Source organism: Perca flavescens, chromosome 17, assembly GCF_004354835.1.
Source record: "Perca flavescens isolate YP-PL-M2 chromosome 17, PFLA_1.0, whole genome shotgun sequence".
In the NCBI taxonomy this organism is placed as follows: domain Eukaryota; kingdom Metazoa; phylum Chordata; class Actinopteri; order Perciformes; family Percidae; genus Perca; species Perca flavescens.
In genome coordinates this window covers 9616425-9644353 of record NC_041347.1, presented here as the reverse complement: position 1 = coordinate 9644353, position 27929 = coordinate 9616425, and the positions used below count along the sequence as shown (strand labels likewise).

The 27929-nt window shown below is 42.3% G+C and overlaps 1 protein-coding gene across 5 annotated transcripts in view; it reads right to left on the bottom strand.

Moving 5' to 3' along the window:
* Positions 1–27929, bottom strand: part of ltbp1 (latent transforming growth factor beta binding protein 1) — a 239834-nt gene that overhangs the window by 37869 nt on the left and 174036 nt on the right. For 3 of the 5 annotated variants that reach the window (XM_028602867.1, XM_028602868.1, XM_028602870.1), the window contains 7 exons: positions 20610–20783; positions 15378–15400; positions 14843–14945; positions 10933–11019; positions 8893–9018; positions 7764–7889; positions 548–670 (listed from right to left, as the gene is read on the bottom strand). In XM_028602867.1, coding sequence (XP_028458668.1) covers positions 548–670; positions 7764–7889; positions 8893–9018; positions 10933–11019; positions 14843–14945; positions 15378–15400; positions 20610–20783 — 762 coding nt within the window. The remainder of the gene's footprint in view (positions 1–547; positions 671–7763; positions 7890–8892; positions 9019–10932; positions 11020–14842; positions 14946–15377; positions 15401–20609; positions 20784–27929) is intronic. The other 2 variants (XM_028602869.1, XM_028602871.1) reach the window with 2 other exon arrangements.

The window sequence follows — 27929 nt, the reverse complement described above, 5'->3', positions numbered from 1 at the left end:
AAATCAAGGTATCGTGTATATATCTAGATGTATTATTCTCTCCCCAGTTAAAAGACCTAGTTAATTTGGATCCACTATTGACTAAAATCTCTTGTGATGTGAATAGATGGCCGACTCTCATTTTCTCAATAGCAGGGAAGGTCAATGTTATAATAATGGTTTGTGTTCCCAAGCTGAACTACCTTATCCAATCTCTTCCTCTGGAGTTTCCTCTGTCATATTTTAAATGGTTTGACAGGATAAATATGACGTTTATATGGAATGGTAAAAAAAAAAAACCTGGCCAGATTTGAATAATTTGCAAAGACCGATTGATGGAGGAAGTTCTATCTCACACAGGCTCAGCCCTCTACTGGACTCTATGGGTAATACTCTCCTCTCCAATCCTGAGAATGCATTCGCACACTAAAATTTGCATAAATGTTGCCGTCCAATCAGGACATGCCTATGCGCCCAGTATATAAGCCTGGTGTAACTCAATAAACACAGTTTATCATTCTTTTTTAATATTGTAGTATGGTCCTTAAAATGTGTCCATGTATCATACCATCACAGCGGTCTCCAGCCGGAGACAGGACGAAGCCGGGCCCACACTGACACAGAAATGAGCCGTCAGTGTTCTGGCAGTGGCCCCGGGTACAGATCCGCTCATCCTGGCACTCATCCACATCTGAAACCAGACACACAAAGGATCCACTGCATCACACAGGCACAATGAAAAAAGGATTTCACTCACATGTCGACACACACCAGTTTCTGAAAAGTAGGTAAATTACATAATACATATTGTTTATGTTCTCGGCAATAAGTCAGACTCGTTTCAAGTGAGGGTTGGCCTCCGCCAGGGCTGCGCTTTGTCACCAATCCTGTTTGTAATATTTATGGACAGGATATCGAGGCGTAGTCGGGGTGGGGAGGGGTTGCAGTTCGGTGGGCTGGGGATCTCATCGCTGCTCTTTGCAGATGATGTGGTCCTGATGGCATCATCGGCCTGTGACCTTCAGCACTCACTGGGTCGGTTCGCAGCCGAATGTGAAGCGGTTGGGATGAGGATCAGCACCTCTAAATCGGAGGCCATGGTTCTCAGCAGGAAACCGATGGAATGCCTTCTCAATGAACTCTGAAGGAGTTCAAGTACCTTGGGGTTTTGTTCGCGAGTGAGGGGACAATGGAGCGGGAGATTGGTCGGAGAATCGGCGCAGCGGGTGCGGTATTACATTCAATCTATCGCACCGTTGTGACGAAAAGAGAGCTGAGCCAGAAGGCAAAGCTCTCGATCTACCGGTCAGTTTTCGTTCCTACCCTCACCTATGGTCATGAAGGCTGGGTCATGACCGAAAGAACGAGATCCAGGGTACAAGCGGCCGAAATGGGTTTCCTCAGGAGGGTGGCTGGCATCTCCCTTAGAGATAGGGTGAGAAGCTCAGTCATCCGTGAGGAGCTTTGAGTAGAGCCGCTGCTCCTTTGCGTCGAAAGGAGCCAGTTGAGGTGATTCGGGCATCTGGTAAGGATGCCCCCTGGGCGCCTCCCTAGGGAGATGTTCCAGGCACGTCCAGCTGGGAGGAGGCCTCGGGGAAGACCCAGGACTAGGTGGAGGGATTATATCTCCAACCTGGCCTGGGAACGCCTTGGGATCCCCCAGTCGGAGCTGGTTAATGTTGCTCGGGAAAGGGAAGTTTGGGGTCCCCTGCTGGAGCTGCTCCCCCCGCGACCCGACACCGGATAAGCGGACGAAGATGGATGGATGGATGGATGGATGGATATTGTTTATGTAGAGTAAATGTGTTGATCTAGATCCATGGATTCCAACAGCTCCAGGGGAACTCTTTATTTTATATCTATTGTCATAGTTGAATAATGACAGTTTAGTGGGTAACTAGGACATACATAGAACCTCTAAATCCCATTGACACCTCTTTTCTCTGCAAATCTCACAATTTGAAACTGCCTCTGAAAACGGGCAAATCTCAACAAGCCACCTAGTTGACGTCAACTCGGCAGCTCCTCATTTGGCTCTAGTCTCTCTCTTTGTCACACCCCAACATTTACATAGGCTACACAACTGACTTGAGATCAGTTAGTCTTCTGAATCTAGGTTGGGCAGATCTCAGAAATTGTATACATTGTTCATCTGCTATTTTACCATTAAATTCACTTCTGAGACTTTTTTATGCGAGAAATCAACTATGTAGAGGTCAAATATGGGCCGTTTTACGAAAATTGATTGCAAATTTTGTCCGACTGTGTGTCGGAGTTCAGCGGCCTGTGCTGCCTGTGTTGCTGCCTCGCTGCCAGGCCTGCCTTCCTTCACACACCCCGACCAGCTGTGAGGTAAATGGAGCTCCGTCACGGCTGGCAGCCCACGGCACTCCATACCCGCGCAAAGTCACCGTTTTGTGGGTTAATGGACTACCAAACGCTGCTGCCCTGACAGAGCTCCAGGGCCTGCAGCTCCCCTCTTCCTGCTAAATGACGGTGTGTGTGAGTGAGAGCGCCATCAGCGAGCTTATTACGCCAGCAATCTCTTACCACAGTTCCGGTTAATCTTATAATGTGTGTAATTATAATGTGTTGAGTTATTTATATAGTTATTATATATAAACAAACGATCGGTGAAATAAACACCTCTTGTCTGCGAGTCTCATTGATAGAGCCTCCGGCTGGATGGAGCTCTATCAATGAAAGCTAGCTAGCCTCCTCTTAGAATTCCTCTGAAATTCACAAAAAATTATAAATAAATTATAATTATAAAAAAAATTAAATTATAAATCGGACAAGTGTTAGCTAAGCTTTGTAAGACATTGGGGAACCTGTAATATACATGCCGTGATGAAATTCAAACTGTAAATATACTATAGTTATGCCGAAAGTGCAGCTAGCTAGCAAGCCGCAATCGTTTCCCATTGTATTGAATGGGACACATAGCTGCTAGCTGCTCCTCAACAAGACCCCTCGCGTTCATAAAAACGCCTTAAATTCCAATCCGACCTTTGACCATCCGCTCTGTCACTTATGAAAATGTCAAAGGTATTTGTGTGGTGTTGACTGTGCTTCAGGGCTAGGGTTTGCTACCAAGACTGCACGACACCCACTCGTTAAACATATTTTAGCAATGTCACCTTGTTCTGAGAGCAAAGCTGTAACTTTTGTGGGTAATGTTGTCCACAACTGATGGAGAGCTACTAAAATAAAACCCAAATTGTAATAAACGTAATAAAAAGGGGGGATTAAGAATTAAAAATGTAAAACGGACTGAAAAGTCCGTGTCTTAGCAAACATTTCCATAAAGAAAACGGAAACCTCTATTACATGAGCATGAAAAGGAGCCTTGGCACTGTCGGGGATGCATTTCCACTGATCTTTGGAAACTAGATCATTGGTCTTCTGGTGGTAAGAAAAGGCCTGGATCAAAGTTCATTTCAAGTCTGTTTTCATACCAGCAAACAGGAAATAAACTCTGATTTATATATTATGGGTGAATGAGTCTGCAATAAAAAGAGTCAATACTAGGCAACAAGAACTCCATTCATGAGAGACATTTGCAAGATCTGGAACCACTTTAGAAAATATATATGCATGCACGCACGCAGGCACGAACGCACGCACAAACTCTGTCTTTCTCGTCTCCTTCTCTGAACGCATTAGGCTGCACATTATGTCCATTATTCCATCTCAAAAGTTCAGTACAATTTAAAAGTAGTAGTGGGGCAAAGGCATGCTTTGAAATATGGTGCCCAGTAGCTTCTCCGAAAAAGCCACATTTGGAGCTCTAAAATATTGTAATTTATAAAATATAATAACTGTTTTATTCCGTAAAGATTCATATTTTCCTGTATATGTGTTTCAAACATGTAGTGTTTCAATCATTAATCCATAGGGTGTTGACACAGTTTAATGCATTAGTTATAAGAATAGCGTAGCTTCTTTAGGGATTGCTTGGAGCGTAGTGTGTGTGCTTGAGATTACTGTAACAATTAATTTAATTGCACACAACAACATTCCATGACTATTCCAAACCTTTCAAGGATTTTACTAATTCCATGACTTTACCAGGCCTAGAAAACCAGATTGTGAAATTCCACGACCGGACAGTTCGGATTGGCTGCCACAGCTTCCCCACTCTAATGTTGAACACCAGAGCACCCCAGGGCTGTGTGTTCAGCTCCCTCCTGTTCAGCCTGTACACCCACTACTGCACCCCCCGAAATGGGGAAAACAAGAGTGAAAAGGATGTATGGTAGCAAAGTCTGGTTGTTGGTTGGTTGACTTTATTTGCACTAGAGTGTAATTAATGGCGTATTAGGTAAAACGTTAAAAAAAACATTACGGAAGGGGGCAATATTCCAAGAACAAACTAACTCCTATTGTGCTGCCTTCCGGACACGCACCGACCCCCATGAGCAATCACGGCCATTCAAGTCAACGCTTGATATTCCACCAATTTTCTTAAAAGTCCTGAGCCTGTTTTTGTATTGGTTTTATTAATAGATACCATGGTTGCATATCCACATCCATATAAACCTCTCAAAGAAGTCATAATCTGATCCCTCATCCTCCACAGCTGAGGAGAAGAGATTTAATTGTAGCTCTGGGGAAACAGCCATCTGTCCCATCTGACCCAATTTTGGTGGGTGGGGAAGGCTGCGTTGAAATGGCAGGAAACCACGTAATGACAGAGTGCCTCAAATGTATATCCCAATAAGGGGGACTAAGCAGGGTGGTGCAGACACTGGTAACAATGCGGTCACTGGTCTCGTCCAAGATTCCACTGACTTATAATTGTATTAGTATGCGCTTGTTCCTGTGCAGAGTTCATGTCTGACCAAGTGTTGACCAGTGCCATAGGCTGTGGTTGTACATGGCATACACAGTGTCCTAATGCTTCACCTTGTTTTGACATTAAATGTGAATGTGTGTGGTCTGCAAGTTTAAAATATTTCAATTTATGGACCGTTTGGTATTTATGGAATGGACCACCGGAGAAAAATAGGGGAAGGTCATGTCTTTGTTGATGGGAGGGTCATCCAATTTGTTTTAGTCTAGGGGGGAGGGTCACCCAACTTTTGTATTCATGAGAACAGCAAAATTTCAAAGTGGCTTGTTTGGTGCATATTTATCCATGTAGCTCCATGTAGCTCTCTCAGACTCGGACCCTATCGCTAGCAAATGGATCCCTCCTTGTTTAGTCAGCCAGACAATTTGAGCTGTAGCTTTAGAGACCGTGGGATAGAGGAGTAACTTAGTATTTGAAGTAATGCAGTAATGCAGGACGTGTGCATTTAGTTCCCATGCTTATTGTGTTTCCACAACAATGTTAGTGAGTAAATCTACTGAAATGGCCACCACACCACAATAGAGGAGTGGGATGTATAAAATGAGAATGCAGAAGTTAAGTCATATGTTATGGCTGTAAAAAACAAAAGGCATCTGTACATCTTTGCCAAGCGCAAACCAGTACAGAAGGCATCAATATATTGTTAGGGAGGCTCATCACTTTTTTCCATATCATTTTGGAGGGTCGTCCAAAATGTATTGCTGGAGAAGGGAGGGTCAGGTCTATTTTGACTAAAGATCCCAAAACTCCTCCGGGGACCCCAGAAATAAATAAAGAACAGTCCCTTAAAAAAAATCTGCCAAGAGCCTGAGCTGTCACACACTCTGCACATGGTCAGTGCATGTGGCTGACTAGCTATGGCTACATAAACACAGAGGGTGAAAACCTGTGGATAAGGAAAGGTTAATATTTGCATCGTGTTCATTCTTAATCTGAACAATATGAATGCAGCTGTTAACCTTTTTATTCTTATTTTTATTTTACTTAACCTTTATTTATCCTGGTAAGTCGATTGAGAACAACTTCTCATTTGCAACGACGACCTGTCACATTCACACAGTTCCACATTCATACCTGGAAGCTGCCCAGTACAACCACAGTCTGATCTGCTGGCCACTGAGCAGCTCCACTGGAGCGGTTGGAGGTTAAGGGCCTTGCTCAAGGGCACCTCAGTGGTGGTAATGAGGGAGGGACAAAGCGCTGTTGTTTCACTTTCCCCACCCAGATTTTTTTTTTATCCTGTCGGTCTGGGGATTATTACAACCTTTATCATTTTTAAGACAATCTGTTTCTTCTCAATTAGGAAAATAATGATAATGATAATTGTACTGAGCGTTATAATTGTATTGAAAATGTTCCGGCTGGTGTTGTTTGGTGTGTTCACCAGTTGCACTCACACCTTTTAGTCGTGCAACAGAAAACTCAGATTGGACAGATAGTCTAGCTAGCTGTCTGGATTTACCCTGCAGAGATCTGAGGAGCAGTTCACAAATCCACCGGAGGTTAGAACACCAACACAGAGACAGAGAAAGGGGACGAACATCCGGCCTAAATGAAAGACATCCAAAGGAATTTCCGGCGGCACCTGACCGATTTCGGAAATGGAACGTCATGAATACAGACTACCCTGGCCTTGGCCCTGACTCTGGCCCTGCCCACCTACCTGCACCTGCCTGTATATACCTTCACTGGGCATAAATCATTGAAAGGCAGCAGTCTGTCTGCATTGGGTCCTATCCCTGTTGGTTTACCATGTGTCTTTATTTCCCAGGGGATGGGCAAAGTGGAAAAAAGAAAAATACAACTCACTTATGTAAAAAACACATTTAAAACCTTAAGGGCCCTATGTTGCACCCGGTGCGGTGCAGCGCAAAGCCTGACGCAAGTGTCTTTGCTAGTTTAAGACCGACGCAGTTGTCAATTTCACGTCCAGCGTTAAAATAGAAAATGCACCTGCGCCCATGGGTGGGCTGGTCTTACAGGGAGGTGTGTTCAGGTGCATTCTAGGCGTGCTGGTCTTACAGGGAGGTGTGTTCGGGTGCATTCTGGGCGTGCTGGTATTACAGGGAGGTGTGTTCATGTGCATTCTGGGCGTGCTGGTCTTACAGGGAGGTGTGTTCATGTGCATTCTGGGTGTGCTGGTCTTACAGGGAGGTGTGTTCAGGTGCATTCTGGACGTGCTGGTCTTACAGGGAGGTGTGTTCAGGTGCATTCTGGGTGTGCTGGTCTTACAGAGAGGTGTGTTCAGGTGCATTCTGGGCGTGCTGGTCTTACAGGGAGGGGTGTTCAGGTGCATTCTGGTCTAAAATCAATAACGCAGCATTTCATTGTTATTTTACCAGCAAATTAGTAAAATGCTCCTAGGCTCGTGCACAGCGCGCACACACGATGCTTGTTACACACACACGATGCTTGTTACACACACAGGGACGCACAGCAGCACACAAACATGCAAAAGATTACAAATAAAAATATTACGGTGCAAATCCGCCATCATAACAGCAATGCTCCAAGGTCCAAACACGCCTGGCTTTTATAGGGAATGGGAGATGATCTCTGATTGGTTTATTGCATGTTACGCCCAAAACACACCTCTGATTAATGAAGACACTAAGGACAACCCTTTTGAACCATGCTCCCGGCACACGGACCCTTTTTTCCGCCGTCAAACTAGCAAAAGTGGATTTGGACACGCCCTAAACACACCTGCACCAGGTGCTTCACGTCGTGCGCTTAGATTGTTAAAATAGGACCCTAAGATATTCATAGTTGCTTGTCATGTGACTCTTGTCAGTCATGTGATTTCATGCAATGGCCCAACACCCACTCATTTAAAAGACTGGTGTGTGCCCGGAAATTTGGACAGAGGCTAAGGTACTTTTACTGTCTAAGGATAATAGGAACAAATGACAAGAGGCTGGGTACGTACCAACACAAGTAGTTCCTTCTTCATCCACGAGGAATCCCTGCGCACACACACACAGAAAACTGCCCTCTGTGTTCTTGCAGTGACCGCCAAAGCACAAAGATGGGCTTTCCAAACACTCATCTACATCTGGACACACACACCAGAGCACACAACATAGGACAACATCAGTGTACAGTTGAATGGAACCCAATGCTTAACCCCTTTATGTAGCTGAAGTTGCTAACATCCATATATATAGATATCATTTGTCATATACTGTATTTAGTTTGTCATACAGATATAAACCAGGGCAGTGTCTTGTTGATGGTAAGATATTGTACTCTGTTCACCCATCAGAAGGTGCTAATAATTATGGATGTATTTAGTGAACTGGATACTGCGTTCCACTATCAGAGAGCATGGACACAGAGGTTGTTCAGGACTCCTTGTGTTGTCCCAATGACATCCTCTGCTGCCCCCACCACCTGCTGCAGACTCCTGTCTGGAGTCAATAATCATGTCCGGAGTCAATAATCAGCCCGGTCTCATGGCAGTTTGTGATATGGTCACATTATTGAATCTACTGAGTTGTGGACAGGACACGATAATGTCATTTTTTTCGTGTGGTGATTACGAAATTTAAAGCAATGTATTTCAATGGGAAGCATATTTCGTGATCACAGAACGATGACGTTACGAAATAAACGTCAAAATTGTGACCTGTAAACATATCAATAAATTAAAATAATGTGACTATTTCACAACCTGGCGTGAGACCGGGTTGCAATAATCCTGTGTGGAGTCAATAATTCCGAGACAAGTCCAATGCAAATCATCCATGGGTTTATCTTGAGGTGTATGACTTCTTTAATGTACATTAGAAGGTCTTGAGGAAAACAATCCCAGTAAAATCCCAGTAAATTGGAAATCAGCTCTGTGTCTTATGTACACGGACAAATTAATTTCAAGTTACTGTTGTATCTCAACACAACTCAGACATAAGCAATAATCTTAGCATGATAGATGCTGTGAGTGGAGACCTGCTCTTTCTGCACAATACATACAAAGCTGGTTATTATTTAGGCCAACCAGCTGACATGGACATGTACAAGATGATCTTTGACCTCAATAACTGGCTTTGACTGCTCACCTTCACAGGTGGATTGGGCGTCATCCAGGTAGTATCCTTCATCACAGTGGCAGGTGTAACCCTCTGCTGTGTTGTAACAAATCCCCTGGCCACAAATATAAGGGTTGATCTGGCACTCATCCACCTCTGGGCCACAAGAGAGAAAGAGAGAGAGAGAAAGAGAGAGAGAGAGAGAGAGAGAGAGAGAGAGAGAGGGAGGAAATACCAGCAGTTTTAGAACTAATAATGGGTCCCACAAAATACTATGATAAGAGCCATGAGGAAGCACAACATACTCTTAATGTACCACAGGTTAAGAGCTTAACAGAAAAGCACCACAAGTTTAAAACATGCACCACAAAGCAGCCTCAAAGAATTTAGTGCAGGGTGAGTGACTACAATGCAAGAAACTGAACAGAAAGATATTAATGTGATTCATTAGTTTCATTTCTTTATTGACAATTTACGAAAGCACACCAGTTGCCTGGTTTTCTTCATTTAGGCGGATTTCTGCAAAGCAGGTCATGAAGACAAACTCCAAAATGAGGAACTCATCTTGTCCTCTTGATACTGTGAAAGCTTCTGCATATGTCTTGTTGTTTCAGCTCTTCATGAATACTTCTCTAAAGATCAATTGGTCATGTTACCTGTTGAGTTAAGCATGCTCTGGCCCAGCTACTGCGCTGAATTATAAAAAAAATTACAAGAAAACCTTTAGTACTAATAGTTCTTTTTGTGAAGGAACCACATCACTTCACTTTGCAAGACTGGATCAACTTCATCACACCACAAGCTTGCCTTGTATTATGCTTGCAGTGGATAACCTAATCAAATTACTTTGCAATTGGATTAAGCAATAAGGAAATAGTCGTGATTTTAGTCCAGAATCAGCATACTATCATAAAGATTCAGACTTTGAAGTGATATTGCTGTGAATTGTGCTCCAACTGAGTTTAGGCTATTTTGGGTGTTTTTTCCTATAATAGCTTGCAGGTGCTGGGAAGGCATTTTTGAACATGTATCAACACTTTCTCTGGCACATTCTCTGCTGCCATTATTACTGGAAGGCCTTCCTTTGCACAGTTGGCTGTCTTTACAGCCATCTGAAGGTAGCAGGTATCTGTTCCCTCTGCATCTCTAACTGGACTGATGTTTCGCCAAGTCAATTATGCCCGGCATATCCGCTTGGCGCATGCTTCTGGGACACAGCACGGCTGGTGGAATATCAAGCGTTGACTTAAATGGCCGTGATTGCTGGGTCGGTGCGTGTCCGGAAGGCAGCACAATAGGAGTTAGTTTGTTCTTGGAATATTGCCCCCTTCCGTAATGTTTTTTTTAACGTTTTACCTAATACGATATTATAGGTTAGCTAGTTAGCTTGCTAATTACCAAGTTAGCAAGCCAACTAGCTAGGACTGAAATTTTGACTATTAGATCATAGCCACTAGTTAATGGCTGACTAATGTGTTAGCAGTTAGCCCGTCAGCTACAGTAGTTTCACAAGGGCACCACCTAGGTCATGAGGATGCGTGGATGAATTCCACTGTGCTTATTTCTGTGTGACCAAGCCTTAATGAGAAGATCAGTTTTAAGAAATATTCAATCAGAATTGGACTGAGAAAACTCCATCCACTGATAAAGACTATGAAATGTGAGAGAAAGACCCCAAAATAGCTAATATCTATTTGGTCCTTGAACTGTTTTTGGTCAAACTGCTGAGAATGTATTTAAAAAATCCATACCAATGATTTCAAATGAACTGTTACAATTAAGATCAATATCAAGTCATCTTTGCACGTCCAGCACAGAGGTACAAATGACGTATTAACCCTAGCTTACCACAAAGAGTGGAGACAGGAGGAATCAACTAGCCAAGCTTTATCAAAAGAGAAGAATTATGGCTCCCAATGACTCCAAAGCTGTCTTATTAAACAAGGCTGTTGGTATGGCAACATTTGCTAACCTTAACACTATCACAAAATGAAGGCGCCATACTGCTAAAATACATTCCTAAAGCAGAAGAGACATAGGAAGTGCTAAGGAAGACAACAGAAGTCTTACCAGCTGACTGGGTGGGGGCGATGTCCTGGCCTGCGTTAGATGGCAGGATCTCCACTGGTTCAGGTGGAGAGCTCCTCTCAACAACCTCTACCAAATCAAAAAATACACAGTAAAATACATTAATTCCATCCAGTTCATGTTTAAGTCAACATGTGTTTTCCACTAAACATGTTTTTTTCTTCTTCTATTATTTATGGGCCAAGGTGCAGTCTCAACAGATTAGTTTTCCATCTGCAATAAAACATGTGGATTGTACGGTCCTGCTTTCCTTCAAAAAAGTAATGCCATGCTTTCATCCTGTCACTTTTACACAGGAGTCATATCATTTTCTTAATTATGTTTGCATATTTTATAATCTCCCCGAACCGATGACCGCTATACTTTATTTTCTTCTGCCTGTTTATGTCTCTCTTGTAAATACTACTTTCACTGTGACAATCTGTTCTCAGCTGTCTCAATAAGTATGTACAGTCCAATGTGGCCTTTTCAGAGGGATTAGGGACCATTGGCCAACTTTTTCTGATTGAATGTGTTGAATGAAAGGTCAGGGAGGGATGTCACCAAAATATTCTGTGTCATAATCTGAGTACCTTGAATATCCCTGCCAAATTCTGTGGCAATCTAGGGAGTGGTGGCTGAGATACCTTGCCCTACATAAAAAACAGACAGACAGATGCAGACAAATTGACGTTGCCATCCTTCACTGATGACATCGTAATTTTGTGAATGGAAATGCACTGATGATGACAAAGGTTAAAGGAGAATGACCTGACTCCATCACAGGAAGGCTACAGATAGGCAAAGAAGACTACTTCAGCACTGTGCAGAAGGGCTGAATATTCAGCTTGTTAAACCTCTAAATAGAGTAGAAGATTTGGGTACCATCTTCAGCAGCTATCAGGAGAAATGTGAGGCGACAGCTGTCAGAATCTCCCAAACTGAATCTCAGAAAACTGTTCTGGGTCTGGTCATGCTGATGATGACAGGGTTAAAATATTGCATAAACAGCATGAATGCAAGGTTTCAACTTAATTTGTGGTCTTCGGTGCTGCACTTACAGTATAGGGAGTAGATTGCACAGATTATACATTTAATACCAGCTGATCGATAGCACAGCACACCTAAGCACTGTTGCTGACCAGGTAAGTTCCAGAAATCTAGCCTGCCATGTAACAACCATAGACTGTAAAAGTAATGGATGTGGACTGCCGTTTTGACGCCTTGACTTTGGCAATTTTCGCCGACGCCAACATGGTTTTTGGGAGTCAGAAGTGACCATATTTGAACAAATGGGCGGAGCCGAGGAACATGACGTGGATACGCCAGTGTTGTTTATGGTTGTGCTAAGCTAAATGCTAAAGATGGAAAGTTGCTGATTTTCAACCCTTCTGAAGTGAGTCATCCAACGGAGATTTACCAGCGGGTACTGGAGAAATGTATCTGCATGTACTGCAGAACAGAAAATCTTCAGACTTTCCCTTAAATTATAAATCCAGTGAAAAGTAGGCTCATTTTCTCATAGACTTCTATAGAAACTGACTTCTTTTTAAAAACAGAGGAGTCGCCCCCTGCTGGAAATTAGAGAGAATGCAGCTTTAAGGAGCTTCAGCGTTCAAGTACGTCTCACTGCAGCCCGCGGGAAGGCCTTGTTTGTAGAAACATGTGTGGAAAAAATGCTGTAAACTAAGAATGCTTTCAAAAATATAAATAATGATTGCTTATTTTTATCAATTTACAAAATGCAAAGTGAGCGACCAGAAAAACGTCTAGATCACATCAATATTTTGAGTTACTACCATTTGCCTTCAAACCAGCATCAATTATTATAGGTACTTGCAAAAAGTCAGGGAATGTTGAGGATCCTAGACGCAGTGGTCGGCCAAGGAAACTTAGTGCAGCAGATGAAAAACCCATCAAGCTTATTCCCTTCGAAATGGTAAGATGTCCAGCAGTGCCATCAGCTCAGAACTGGCAGAAACCAGTGGGACCCAGGTACACCCTTCTACTGTCTGAAGAAGTCAGGCCAGCAGTCTCATCAGCTCAGAACTGGCAGAAACCAGTGGGACCCAGGTACACCCATCTACTGTCTGGAGAAGTCAAGCCAGCAGTGTCATCAGCTCAGAACTGGCAGAAACCAGTGGGACCCAGGTACAACCATCTACTGTCTGGAGAAGTCTGGCCAGAAGTGGCTTCATGGAAGAGTTGCAGCCAAAAAGCCATACCTCCAACATAGAAACAAGGCCAAGTGACTCAACTATACATGAAAACAAAGGAACTGGGGTGCAGAAAAATGGCAGCAGGTGCTCTGGACTGATGAGTCAAAACATGAAATATTTGGCTGTAGCAGAAGGCAGGTTGTTGGCCAAAGGGCTGGAGAGTGGTACAGTAATGAATGTCTGCAGGCAGCAGTGAAGCATGGTGGAGGTTCCTTGCAAGTTTGGGGCTGCATTTCTGCAAATGGAGTTGGAGATTTGGTCAGGATTAATGGGGTCCTCGATGCTGAGAAATACAGGCAGATACTTATCCATCATGCAATACCATCAGGGAGGCGTATGATTGGCCCCAAATTTATTCTGCAGCAGGAAAACGACCCCACACAGACAGCCAAGGTCATTAAGAACTATCTTCAGTGTAAAGAAGAACAAGAAGTCCTGGAAGTGATGGCATGGCCCCCACAGAGCCCTGATCTCAGCATCATCCAGTCTGTCTGGGATAAGATGAAGAGACAGAAGGATTTGAGGAAGCCTACATCCACAGAAGATTGTGTTCTCCAAGATGTTTGGAACAACCTACCAGCCAAGTTCCTTCAAAAACTGTGTGCAAGTGTACCTAGAAGAACTGATGCTGTCTTGAAGGCAAAGGGTGGTCACACCAAATATTGATTTGATTTAGATTTCTCTTCTGTTCACTCACTGCATTTTGTTAATAGATGAAAATAAACTATTAACCCTTTCATTTTTGAAAGCATTCTAGTTTACAGCATTTTTTCATACCTGCCTAAAACTTTTGCACAGTAATGTGTGTGTGTATATATATATATATATATATATATATATATATATATACACACACATATATATATATATATATATATATATATATATATATATATATATATATATATATATATATATATATACATATACATATATATATATATATATATATATATATATATATAAAAAACACACACATAAATTCTCTGTTTTTGCTCTGTTTTTGCCTGTATAACCGCTGCACACACATCTTCTGCACTGAAAATGTATCTCCTTGTGGCTGCTAGATGGATGACAGACACATTAGATTTTCTGTTGTTTGAACAGTTTAGTATAAGTTTACACTGGTATGCGTGATGGGTAACAATCCTATAAGTTATATAAATCTATGATCGTATAAGAATCAATCTGGCTTTATCTTTTATAGAGGCCTAGAAAGTAGAGAGGCCTCCAGAAAATTGGCAGCTCCATCAGTAAAGGAGCTCTGCTGTTCTGAAAGCATGGCTATGGCTTGAAATGATAAAACACTTGAAGAAGATATACAAATGGCAGTACTAAAAAAATGAATGAATGAATATATGAATTACTACTTCTTTTAATGCCGGTGTAAAGATGACATTTTAGGACTTCTCAGATTAATGTTATCAGCAACGGACTTCTTTGTACTCTCAGCAGTCTGAGCTGCACTTCGTCCTTAGCTGTACATTCTCAAACTTAAGCACACATTAGCATACATTCTTGTCTCTTTGTGTTTTTCTCAAATGTTTTGCTAAAATTATAAGTGTGCTAATGTTAACATTACAGCACAGCTGGACCTGACAAACTAAAAAGTGCTCTGAGCTTGACAAGCGGTGTCTGAGATGTCCTAAACTGCCCACCGTAGCACAAAGGTTTAAGGGAAGTGAAGCAGACACCTGGGTAGGCTGCCTCAATCTTGACAGTAGATACACCCGGAGATAGCTGGGGCAGGATGGGTTCAACTACTGGCCTATCACTAACCACAGGAACTACCAGCTCCTTCGAAGAAAAGACACAGACAAGAAATCCAGATGGATAAGTTCCATTATTTCAGCTCTGTACACTGCTTCTATCATGCAATACAGGTGTTGCTATGAAGCATAAGCATTAGCATTCAGCTTGCATGACAACTGACTGCAGTTTAAAAACAGGACAAAAATAAACTGCTCAGCGAGCAAGCCAGAGAGCAAAAGATACCTGCCACTTCTGCATAGACTTCTGTCTGGTACTTAATTGGGACAGTGTCAAGGATTTCTATGTAGTTTATGTACACATAAACACATTAAAGCTTTACACACTGCTCAGTGCTGACCAGCTCAAAGTCATGCAGCGACGTTGCTGACTTCATGCAAATGTGATTGTTCAACTCTTCAGCGTCTGTGTGCATGCAAACTCCTACTACATCTTTACTCTCTGAAGTGCCCAACCTACCTCATCTGGTGCAGCTGTTGCTACTGAACACAGAAAAAAGAACAGTTTTAATTTTGTGACATAATTATGTAACTATCTCTAGTAGTTAACTTTATCAGTATATAATCTTCTGTGGGGGATTTCCCCACAATGTCCATACCTACACATCTGATATGCACACAGCTTATGTGTGCAGGTTAGAGTTTTATTAGATGATCGTGAGAAGACAGTTTAAAAAATAAAATAAAAATTAATCCTAAAATAATAATTATTCTGTGATCACAAGAAAAAGCAAATGTGAAACACCTTCCAAGCTAACGACCAGATATTACCCATTGTTATCCCTTTACGAAATGCCATATCATTAGTCACAGACCAAGGTTTCTAAGGTTTAGACCACATTCTTAGGTCTAAAATATAACAGCACCAGAGAAGCTTAGCAGCATGTTGGACTGGGTCTGGGTCTGGCTTTGGCTAAGATGTTGCAGAGTTTCTCCTTCCTGTTGTGGCTGACCCTGACCCTGAATACTAACGGAAGGGGGAAGCTCCTCTCCATCTCTCAGCTAGGTTTACTCTCTCTCTCTCTTCTGACAGGTTGTGGCCTGGGCTGTGTTTGGAGTGAATGTGAAGTGAGTCAAAGCACTTTAATCTTTGTCATCTACAAACAAGTGTAACATGGGGAATGTTGAAGATTTGGGTCCCTAATCACATGAAAGACAGATCAAAGATTTGAAGGGTTTCTAGTGTTACCTGGGAGCTGTCATTTGCAAAAGTGAGATTGCTGTTCATCCCACAGTGTAGACATTTGTCACTGGGACTCTGGCACTGTGAGGCTGATACATTAAGACCACAGAGAGTTGGTGGTGGGTGGGAGGAGCTTACTTCTTAATCATTCATTAAAGAAAAGCACAGAAATGCATTACACACATCTCCTTCAGCATCCCCTATGCCTAATGCAATTCATCAAAGGTGCTGATTTCTTTGACAGGGCATTGACTTCAGACACGCAAATATTAATGTCTCTGTAACTCTAGCTGTTGCAGGGCAAATTCTGTAATTGTCAGAATGAGACTGTGGCTTTCCACTCAGGGGGCAAGCTCCGCTGAAAGACATCCAGCTGAAAGGTGATGATGCCTCCCCATGATCAACCTAAATCAAATGAATGTCTTATGCAGTGTTTCCTCTATGTTGATTTGACCGTGGTGGCCCCCCACGGCAACATTTCTTCCCCCCACGATATCAGAAATAGGGCTGCATTGTTAAGAGTGCATGTTGGAGAACGTTTGTATTTTAGGTGCATTATTTCCATGCTGAAGTAGTTATGCATTAAGATAATGTAATTAATAGTGGGTTTATTGTTATTTGCTACAGAATGCTCAGCCTATATGTCAAGATTAAAGTTGGCCTATATAGTAACTCAAAAAATACAGTTCAATCACAACTGAAAATATGCCTCATTATGTGTGTGAATAGAGGTGAATAAATATATTAGTTTATGTTGCAGCAAAGTGTCAGTTCCGTTTCATGGGGGTGGGGGTGGGGGTGTTCTGACCTGCCCCCACTGCTAAAAAAATCCTAAAGGAAACACTGTTGTGCTAGCAACAGGCCATATGAATCCATCCACTTCTTCAAATGCAACAAATAACCTAAATGGAACCCAATGGAAATTGTAGTGGTTCTTGATTGATTAATCTGACAGAAAACATATCACAAACCATTGATAATCAATTTATTGTTTAAAGATATTTCTACCCAAGTCCTAATGTATTGTGAGACACAATAGTCACAGATAACCAAGTCAATAGCAAAATGTCATCATGGCTACCAGAGAATAGAGACTCAGTTGCTGACCAGAAAATAAAATGAAATTGAAAACAATAAGTGTAGAGTTTAATTTGGTGTGCATTATTCCTGAGAACATCTTTGCATTTTGGCATTGGACTTTCAGTTCACAGCCAGTGTGCAATAGATTTAGATCATTAATCAAGCAAAGATGCCCAACATTTGCTGATTCTTGCTTCTCAAATGTGAGAATTCGCTGCTTTTGTCCGTTTTATATACTTGAAAACTGATTAATGGCTTTTGCTGGTAACACAAAACAAGCAGTTTAAAAATGTCACATCATCATAATAATTAGCCAAATTCAACCGTCCAGACTAACATAAACCATAGTACTATACTTGTCTCATGGCCTAATGTCTGTATGTTTTATCACCGTCCAAATGTCCAATGTCTTCTTGGAATATTTCATTGCACCAATTGACCTGTGTTTTTGTTTTGTTATCTAGTGGCTCTAATTAGATTAGTTCTCCAGCCCGGTGCCAGCATCAGCCATGTTTCTGTCATGGTGACTGTTTTTTTTGTATGAGCAAAGTGTGCAAACTGTTCTGTTGTTGGCTGCAAGAAGCAACACAGTCTTCATGTAGCCTACTCCCATCATCTGAGGAACACAAACCAGTGGATTCAATTTACCTTTGACTGAAATGTCCCCACAACAACTGGTAAACTTTTTCTTAACAAGGGTTAGTACAAAGCAGGATTAACTTCAAAACACTTCAGAAATCTGAGTGATAATTGAGTGATAATTGTTCCATAAACACCTCCAACTCAAATCTTAAATCAAAACTCGTTCTTAATATTTAATCACTGCTGTCTCGCCGTCACATTGTCCGCTACGGAGCGCAGGAGGAGGAGATGGCCCGACTGCATGGAATACAGGATATCATCAAATACCCTAGCATTAGATAACTGCAGAACACAGTGTAAATAACTAAATATCTGTCTTTAATACTGTGCATATATCATCAAATGTCAAAGTCTGGAAATACAGCCATTAAGCTATCGTGCAATCGTTACGCTCTATGTCCTCGTTATCATTCCGAACTTTAATACTGCAACAAAACCTGCATGAAAAAAAGTTGCCTATTACATTTCGATTTAAAATTGTATCTCGGGTGGGGGATACCACTAGTTGTTGCTGTGATTTTAGCAAGGTGTTAACAATCACAAATTGTTGTAGACTAAACATATAAATCCTGCGGTGAACCCGTGCGTAATGCTGCATGATGGCCCTGCTGGCCCTGCAGGAGGACCGGAATGGAAGAATCAGGAGAAAAAGAGACTTCAGAGACCATGATGATGACTGGCTCATATGCCGATTTAAATTCCCTAATATAGCTGTAATAGTAATATAGCTGCGCTCTTGGATCTATGTACTGATTTGGGTCCAGTAGAGAGGGCAACACGCCGGAACCGTGCCATCCCGGTCCAAATACAAGTCCTCGCCACTCTGGGTGAAACTGGCGGTTTCCAGAGGGAAATGTCAGATAGCTAAGTGATTTTTAAAATAAATATTATATATAATCTTCAACTTCATCACTAAGCCTTGTTTGGATATAATATATAGTTCTGTTAAATCTTATTATATACGTCTGGTATATCGAAGCTGTCCACGAGTGCTGTAATGCCTTCTGTTTTGGAAGATTTTATTAATAAAGGTAGTCTATAGATCCGGTTTCCATACACTGTGCGACAACAGGCCAAAATTATAATTCAATTTGCAGCAATTCCCGAGCGTCTGAGAGTTTTCTTTTGTTTTGTCTTTTTTCTCTGCCAGTCGTCATGATTCGGCATGATTCAGTGTAACGAAATAACAACTGCAAGGGTCATTAACAAATTTATCAGCATTTACGAGGTGGTTTACATTGACTATTTATGGTTAAAAATGTGCGTGTACAGGGCAGGATAAGAGGCTGATCCACGTACGCACACATATAGTCAATCTGTGATTTATAAAGGGAACACAGGCTTACAGGTGTGCGTACACACGGTTTTATAAATCAGACTTTTTTTCAGCGTACGCCAATTTGGGCTTTTGGGCGCACGTACGCTATAATAAGGATCCTACGCACAGTTTTATAAATGAGACCCCTGGCCATTAGCTGTGTCTGCAGTACCCTGCTGAGGATGTTCTACCAGGTCGAGACTTTTGACTTTAACTTGTGATAGTGAGCAAAAGGTGAGAGACAAAACAAGAAAATGGGGCAGGCCACACATAAGGTTGATAAACTCAAATGTTCTTCTCTAGATTTTGTTGCTATTAAAAGTAAACTACTAAACCAAGAACATCATCTCATGTACAGCTTGTATAAAATACTGCTATGTTGCTTATTAAAACAGAAAGGAGAATATCTTATACTGGCAGTTTACTGCTTGCAGCATTGATGGTGAACTTTATTATGAGTTGGTCTCAAAGGAGATGTAAAGTTTTTGACATTCCAAATACGGAGATGGATTTACTTAATTGATATATATAGAAAGAAATTCCAAAAGTCTAGACTGTAGGCCAGAGGACACAGCTTTTGCAGTGTGGTCCCCCAAGCAATATATAGTTATATAACTTAAATATTAGAAAGAATATGTCTGCCAAGTTGAGCAGTTCAGGTATCTTGGGATCCTATTCACAAGTCATGATAAAAAACATGTGAGATTGACAGCCTGTTAGGAGTCTCAGCTGCTGTGATGCAAGCTTGACTGTTTAAGATATCTATCTGCAGGAGTTGTCAAACATGATAATGAGTAAGGAGTTCAAGAGTTGCGAATGGTTGTGGTTTTGAGCCGCAGATCTGTTTCTTTAAAGGTGTGATAGAATGCAAAACCGATTTTACCTTGTCATAGTTGAAAAATGACAGTTTGGTGGGTAAATAGGACATACATAGAACCTCTAAATCCCATTGACACCTCTTTCCTCTGCAAATCTCACTATTTCAAACTGCTGCTGAAAACGGGCGAATCTCGACAAAGCTAAAAGTTGACGTCAACTTCTCAACTCCTGATTTGGCTCTACCTTCTATCTTTGTAATCAATAGATGTGGTTCAGTCAACTGGTCTGCCTCCTGGCCACCTTCCTTTATACTGTACATGTTTTGGGCATGATACTTGTGGGAGAGACCTTGGTGCAGACTGAAGGAACTACATTTCCCAGTTGGACCAGGAATTCTTGGGGATACCCGGGAGAAGGGTGAAAACATGTTTGGGCTGCTTGTCTCACTCTGGTACCACTGCAACCTTGACTAGGACTAAGTGTCTTAACAATGGATAAATATGGGTCCGTCATAATTTTGATCTTATTAAACTGCACAATAGTTATTATTTGTGATTTTAATTTCAATAACCTGTATTTCAAACACTCAACAATAATATTTGTTTAATATGTGTACATGCACTGTGTGATGAAACATGGTTTAGACTCACCTGGTATAATCTCTTCTGGTTTCCCAAAAGCCTCCACTGGTCTCTCTGGTGTTGGCAGGGGTTGGAGGGGTAGAGGCTCAATGGGTGCCTGGTGAACGGTGACTGGCTTATTGACAGGCGGATTTGGTAGAACAGTGTAGCCCATTCCACCGGGACAGATGTCTTTGAACTTAGCTACATAATAAAAAATACAAGTGCTATCATACAAGTGAAAATAAGAAGTGCAAATAATTACAAAAATGCATTGGAACCCTCACACACACCACAACCCTTCCCATCGCTCCTGTGGTACCCTGTGACCGTCATTGCTTTTGTGTTCCTCCATCTCTGCCCCTGTCTAAACACTAAACAGACTTTTTTTCCTGCCATTTAAAGAAGTTTTAATAATTTCAACCTCTGATGGTCAACAAATCATACAACTCTGATTTTGACTTGTTTCACTGTCTTTCTTACCAGCCAAAATTTAAATCAGTGACTTCAGTCCCCCCGAGAGTTCTACATCTTCACTGTAGTTCATAGCAAGATAAAGACATATAAGATATAGGCAAAGTGGCAGAACTTCAAACTTGTGAAGGTAGAATAAAGCTCTAATAAAACATGTGTTAGTATCTATTATAGTAATGAATCAGTGATACAATATTCTAAAGATTACGCATTAGCTGATTGCTGATTGGGGGACACATATTAAGCGGGTGTCCTCATCCTGCATCAAACAATTAATTTCCTGCATTCTGGTGAATTTGTATACATCAAATTATGGTGGAAATGGATATAATTATGTAAAAGAAAACACAAAGTTATGCTGTGCATCATGTTATTCAAACAGACACAGAACCCTGTTTGGGACTCTCTTTGGATGAAACAAAGTTTAGAGAAGCTGCTGTATGCTGCAAATCGGAGGTAGAAAACCAAAACTAAAAACCCTTCTGATCAGTCATTGTGTGGTTTAATGTTCTCACAAAAAAACTTAAGGCAAAGCACCTGGGGCACAACAGCCTGGATTGTCTTGTGCTCTAGTGTTAAGCCTTCTTTACTGCGCTGTTTCTGATTCATCCATGAACACACACTCAAGCAATCATATCGTTGCATTTAAAGGAGGCAGGAACAAAGCGAACAAACACCAATAGAAATTACTTCACATCCAGTGGTAACATGAGGGAGAACACTTTGTAGAGCCGATGGAAATTATATTTGATTTAAATGCATATGCCATTAATATCAAATTAGCGGTGGGGACAATTGTAGGTAATCAGACAAGTGGTAGGAAGATATTCCAACCGGCCCTAACATAAATCATGCCAATGATTGCTGGAAACGACTTGCATTGCTGTGATGATGCAGAGAATCATTTTGATCTGATCAATAATACTGATACCAGCCCTTGCAATCATAATTACATATTCACAAATGTTTGAGAACTGGTAAGTAAAAGAACCTGAAGAATCTAAAAAACAATAGTTTCTACTTGAAGTATGTCTACACGCATCCCAGAATGTGTTAGTAGTTCAGGCTATGACAGAGACAAGGCTTATGCTTGTTCCAGGACTAAATGTCCTTGTGTAACAAAATGCTTGGCTTGTTATCATCAATGGTACAATATTTTGGTGTAGTGTAAACATAAGGAGGCAGCAAACCCCTTCTGTACTGAGAGCCAAAACAATATGAAGACCATTCAAGCTATGAAAAACACTTAACACTGGTAAAGAAAGTAAAAGGTCAGTGGTACAAGGTGCATTGCATGATTCTAATTACCATCATTAAGATTTACATTAACTTGCAATCAATCTAATTAGATCTATTTAAATAACCTCATGTAATAAAGGGGATGACTTTGATTATCTTTTTTTTTAGGATACATTTTTATTGTTTTTTATATTTTTAAACTAACCGAACAAAAAAAAACACAATTGAAGAAGAACAACAACCCTATCACACCTGCTGGTGATTTGGGTTCTTGGAACAGTGGGAAATGTTCCAAACTGTCTCCCAATTAATTACGTTCCCCTCTGGGCTCAACTCTCACTCCCATTTCTCTAGTATTGGAAGTTCTCCTACAGATACTTGCATCAGTTTAGCATAAATCCTGGACACTAATCCTCTCACCGGAGAATTAACAAGCCATTTAATGATTGGGTGTATCTCAAGACTGTTCCCCCATGGTACTCCATAACATTTTAGGGCTGATCTTAAGCGAAGATAAATGGAAGAAGGATGTCCTAGGGACCTCAAAGCTAGTTCTCAGGTCTTCAAAACTTAACATACCTTCATCATTGAATAACTGGTCTAGAGTATAAATACCTCTGTCACTCCATTGGTTATAAACAAAAGGTTTGTTACCAGACATTAAGTACATGTTGTGCCAAATTGGGGTGTTCAAATGCCACTTATTGGTGAAGCGTAGTTGCTCCTCCACCTGTTTTAAAGTTTGTCAATGTGTTGGTGATAATAGGGCCATACGCTAGCATACACTTTTTTGGACACACACCTGTAAAGGCAAGGTTTTGCAGTCTTAGACTTCCAGTGAGATTTTGCTCCATTTCTCTCCATGGGACTGTAGATGAGGGGTCCATCCACACTCTGAGGGCCCGTAGCTGAAAAGCTCTATAGTACACTTTAAGGTTGGGGAGTGCCAGGCCTCCCGTGTCCGTGGTACATTGAAAGGTAGAGTATTTTAGCCTAGGTTGTTTATTATTCCAAATATACTGCCGAATTACAGTATCAAGTTACTTCCAGAAATTCATTGGTGGGGGTAGGGGGATCATTGTATTTAAGAAATTCACATGAGGAACTATGTTCATTTTAATGACAGCAATCCTGGACCGTAGTGATGCCGGCAGCGCAGACCAGTTGGTCAGATCCCTTTGAACACTACTTAATATAGTTTCATAGTTGACCTCGACAACTCGCTGTAGCGATCTGTGAATGGTGATGCCCAAATGTGTAGTTTTGCTTTGGGTTGGTATTGTATCACTAATAGCTGATGTCACCTGTCCGCTGTTCAACAGAAGATTAGATTTATTCCAGTTGATTTTATAGCCGGAGACTGAGCCAAATTCATTAAAGATCTTAAGAATTTTTGGGACGGAGTCCTCAAGGTCAGAGATGTACAGCAAAACATCATCTGCAAATAACGATATTGAGTTGTTATTGGATTTAATCTGGACATTACATATTTTATTTTGCCTTATGGCCTGGGCTAATGGTTCAAGAGAGATCGCAAATAGCATGGGAGATAGCGGGCATCCCTGTCTCGAGCCCCGTGTGATGGGGAATGGCTATGAATGAAGGCCATTGGTTGAGACTATGGCCATGGGATTCGCATATAAAGTACGTACCATGTCAATGAATTTGGCTCCCAAACCAAGCCTCTTCATTACTTGCCACAAGTAGTTCCACTCTAGGCGGTCAAAAGCCTTTTCCGCGTCCACTGATAAAAGCTGCCGTTGTTGGAAGGTTTATGGCTTCTTCTATTACATGAAATAATCAGCGTATATTGTCTGTATCTTGACGCTTTGGTATAAACCATGATTGGTCGGGGTGGACTAGCGTCTCAATAAAGCATTCTAGGTATAGTGCCAAGATTTTGGAATAGAGCTTAATATCCGTCCCAATGAGGCTGATGGGCCTGCAATTTGAGCACTCTGTAGGATCTTTGCCCTTTTTGTGTATGACCGAAATTAGTGCAGTGTTGGTTTGTTGATTAAAGTTGCCCCTCTCTATGGCCAAGTTTAAAGTTGGTAAGATGGTAGGTCCTAGTATGTCAAAGTATTGTAGCAGAAGTTCTGATGGAATTCTGTCCAACCCTGGTGTTTTCCCTTTCTTAGCTGTTTTTAACGCTGATTTAAGTTCCTCTAACGTTATAGGTTGACCCAGTTCTTCTGCCTCCTCTGGGTCAAGAAGAGGCAGGTTTAACTCAGGAACTTTTGGCACTGCGTCGGATCTGGATTGCAGGAGGATACATACAACTTTGACTAAAAGGATTGAAAAGCGGCGCTGATATCCTTAGGATTTGTTGAGATACCTCGGTCTGTGCGGATGCTGTTGATAGCAGCTCTGGATTTGCTTTGTTTTAATTTCAGAGCAAGCAATTTGCTTGGTTTGCAACCATTAAAATAGTAATTTTGCCTCACTCTGTGCATTATGAATTAAGCTCTCCTTAGCAGATCATTTAGCTCTGCTCGATTTGTGACTAAAAATGCACATCTTTAAAGACTGTTCTAATGATTTACAACGTTCTTCCAATCCACAATCCTTGCCTCTCTTTTTTTCTTCAAATTGACCATGAAGGAAGATGTGAAATCTCTAATAAATCCTTTAGTGGCTCGACAAATGTACGCCGGGTCTGAAACTGAGTCAGTATTGATTGATATGAACTCTGCCAGCTTGGCTCTAAACTCTGTATCAAAAGCTGTGTTTTGGAGAAGGGAACTGTTAAATTACAAACCATTGCCTAGATCTTTCTCCTAACATATCACAATGGAATGTGGTTATCAGCGCATTGTGATCAGATAGAATTGCTGGTTCTATTGCTATCGTGTGGAACATCGCCTTAAGCTCACTGGAACACAAAATATAATCAATGCGGGGGTGGGTGAGGTGACGTGTGGAACAATAACTGGCACAGGGACGGGACAGAGAAGAGAGACAAAGACAGGCACGGTGACAGGGACAGAGGTAAGGTCAGGCAGGGACGGACGTTCCTCAAACACTCAGGTACTGGGGTAGACAAGGGCGAAGACAGACAGACAGACACAGAGGTTGAGGGACCTGACTCGGGCAGAGGCGGGGCCAACTCTGACAGAGGCAGGGGGAGAGGCTTGGCTGCAGGCGTGGCGTAGGCCGACTGGGCTGCAGGCGTGGCATTGGGCGACTGGGCTGCAGGCGTGGCATTGGGCGACTGGGCTGCAGGCGTGGCTGCAGGCGTGGCGTAGGCCGACTGGGCTGCAGGCGTGGCATTGGGCGACTGGGCTGCAGGCGTGGCATCGGGCGACTGGGCGGCAGGCGTGGCTGCAGGTGTGGCATTGGGCGACTGGGCTGCAGGCACGGCGTCGGGCTCCTGGGCTGCAGGCACAGGAGCGGACTCTGCTGCGGGCACAGGAGCGGACTCTGCTGCGGGCACAGGAGTCAACTGAGGACTTCGCCGTTTCTTAGACCGTCGCCTCTTTCCGACTGGCTTGAAAGCCAACCAGCCAAGAATGGAGACTCCTGTGATTCCTGGACAGTGGTAGGACCAGGAGAAAGGAACTCAGCAGGCTGGGATTCAGGACTAGGAGTGGCTGGCTGGAGGTAAAGCAGACCCACCCTAAGCCCCTGGCACACAGGCATGAAGCCAGTAAATGCAGGGACAGGATCAGGCTGGAGGCTAGCAGCCTTGCAAACAGAGTCACTGGAGGGAACAAGGAGGGACTGCAGACTTCTTTGGGCTTTCATGACATTTTTGGGCTTTCATGTGATTTCCCTGATATATCCTGGTTTAAATGTTGTACTGCATTCATGTCTCCCCCTATAATTAGTGAATATTCATTGAGAGAGAGCAAGTCATTGGTTAGGCGTGGGAAAAAAACTTTCATCATATGTAGCTGGTGCATATACCGAGACAAAGGCTATTTTCCTACTCCTTATCGTGGTACATATAGAAGATATCCTGCCTAATAGGTCTTTACTGCTTTTGTCTACAGTAAGTGCGGATTTCCGCGACAGCAACACAATGGAGCCCTTGGTTTTGGTGTCGTCACCAGATTTGATCGGCCCGTTTAGCCCCCTGATGTTAACTGAAAGGATTGAAAGTTCAGCCATCTTCAAAATTGAAACACATACGTGTCTCGAGTACCCTACCGAAATTCACTGACAAATCTGTAGCAAAGGTTGAACTGTTAGCTCTGAGCAAGGTGTGACAAAAACATAAAAAGTAAAATAAATCCCCTAACCCTCTGAGACTGCAGACCCCCTCCACTATTTGTAAGATGCGTGACCACATCAAACGCAGTTTGCGCAAAACTCCAGCTCAAAACTACACCTCCTGACTTAAGTCACACCTTGAAAAATATTTTTACCTTAAAACTGTTTCTGGAGTAAACTGTGTGAGAAACAGACCAATCTAGTTGGAGCAATAAGCAGACTATGAGCTGAACAGACCGTATCCCTCATGTTCTTTCAGTCATTCAAACATAAACTGTAAACTGACCAGCCAGCATTCATCATGTATTTTCAGTCTGGTTAAGTGTCCCTTTAAAGCTCGGCTCCAAAACTTACATACAGTATCCTTAGGATTACCAGCCAGTATTTATCATGCATCTTCAGTCTGGTTAAGTGTCCCACTAAAGCTTAGTTACGAAACTTACATAGCACATCCTCAGGATTCATCATGTTCCCTTTTTTTCTGCCCAATTAAGTGTCCTCAAAAATATAGATTGTAGACTGAGTAGCCAGCATTCATCATTCCTTACAGTCTGGTTAGATGTCCCTCCAACAGTTGGTTTCAAAACCTAATAACCCAAATACCGTTAGTCCACAGGTGCTGAGTCCTCCAGCCGTGGCCCCTGGCATTGAATCAAAGTCCCATGGTCACCCTCCGGTTCCATCCCGCGCATCCTCCTCTTCTTCTAATTCCAGCCAGAAAACAGCAGGCTTCATGGCTGCAGCAAAGGCAAACTCTCTCCCCCTGCAGGTCGTTCCCAGGGCAGTGCGGCAAATGAACGAGTCCGAGTTGCGTTCAGCGTGCGGTGCCAGCTCGTGTTGCATCCCTTCAGGCAGCCGAAGCCGCTGGATCTTGAGTGTGATGCAGCCAGATCAGTCCGGCCCACACACCATGCCATCCTGCTTCTCAAGTTCTGCCCCGATGTGTTGCTGTGAGGCATTCATTTCGGCCAGCGCTTGCTTCACCGCGCTGTAGATCACTGACTTAAGCACATTTAGCTGCTTCTCCAAGACCTGGTCGATTAATTCCTCCATATTAGAGAACGTGTTCACATTAGCCACCACTCCATTAGCCGCAGACATGCTAGCAAACTTCTCCGAACGAGTAGACAGCCCAGACGACAACGAGATCCACTCTTTCGTGCCTGCAGGCATTTCACAGAGTCACTGTGACAACAGACAAAACGATTTGGCGTCGAAGAAAAAGTAATAGACCTGGTTATTTAATGAAATACGGAGGCGAGTGTAGGAGCAACCATAGCGGCCGCTGGTCACGTGTTTCTCTGACTTTGATTATCTTATTAAGAAAGAACAAGTGTCTGAAATTCTTGACTTGGAATAATTAAGTTCTGACTCCCAAGTAAGTTCAACTTTACTCACCACCAAATTTAAGACACTGCTTAT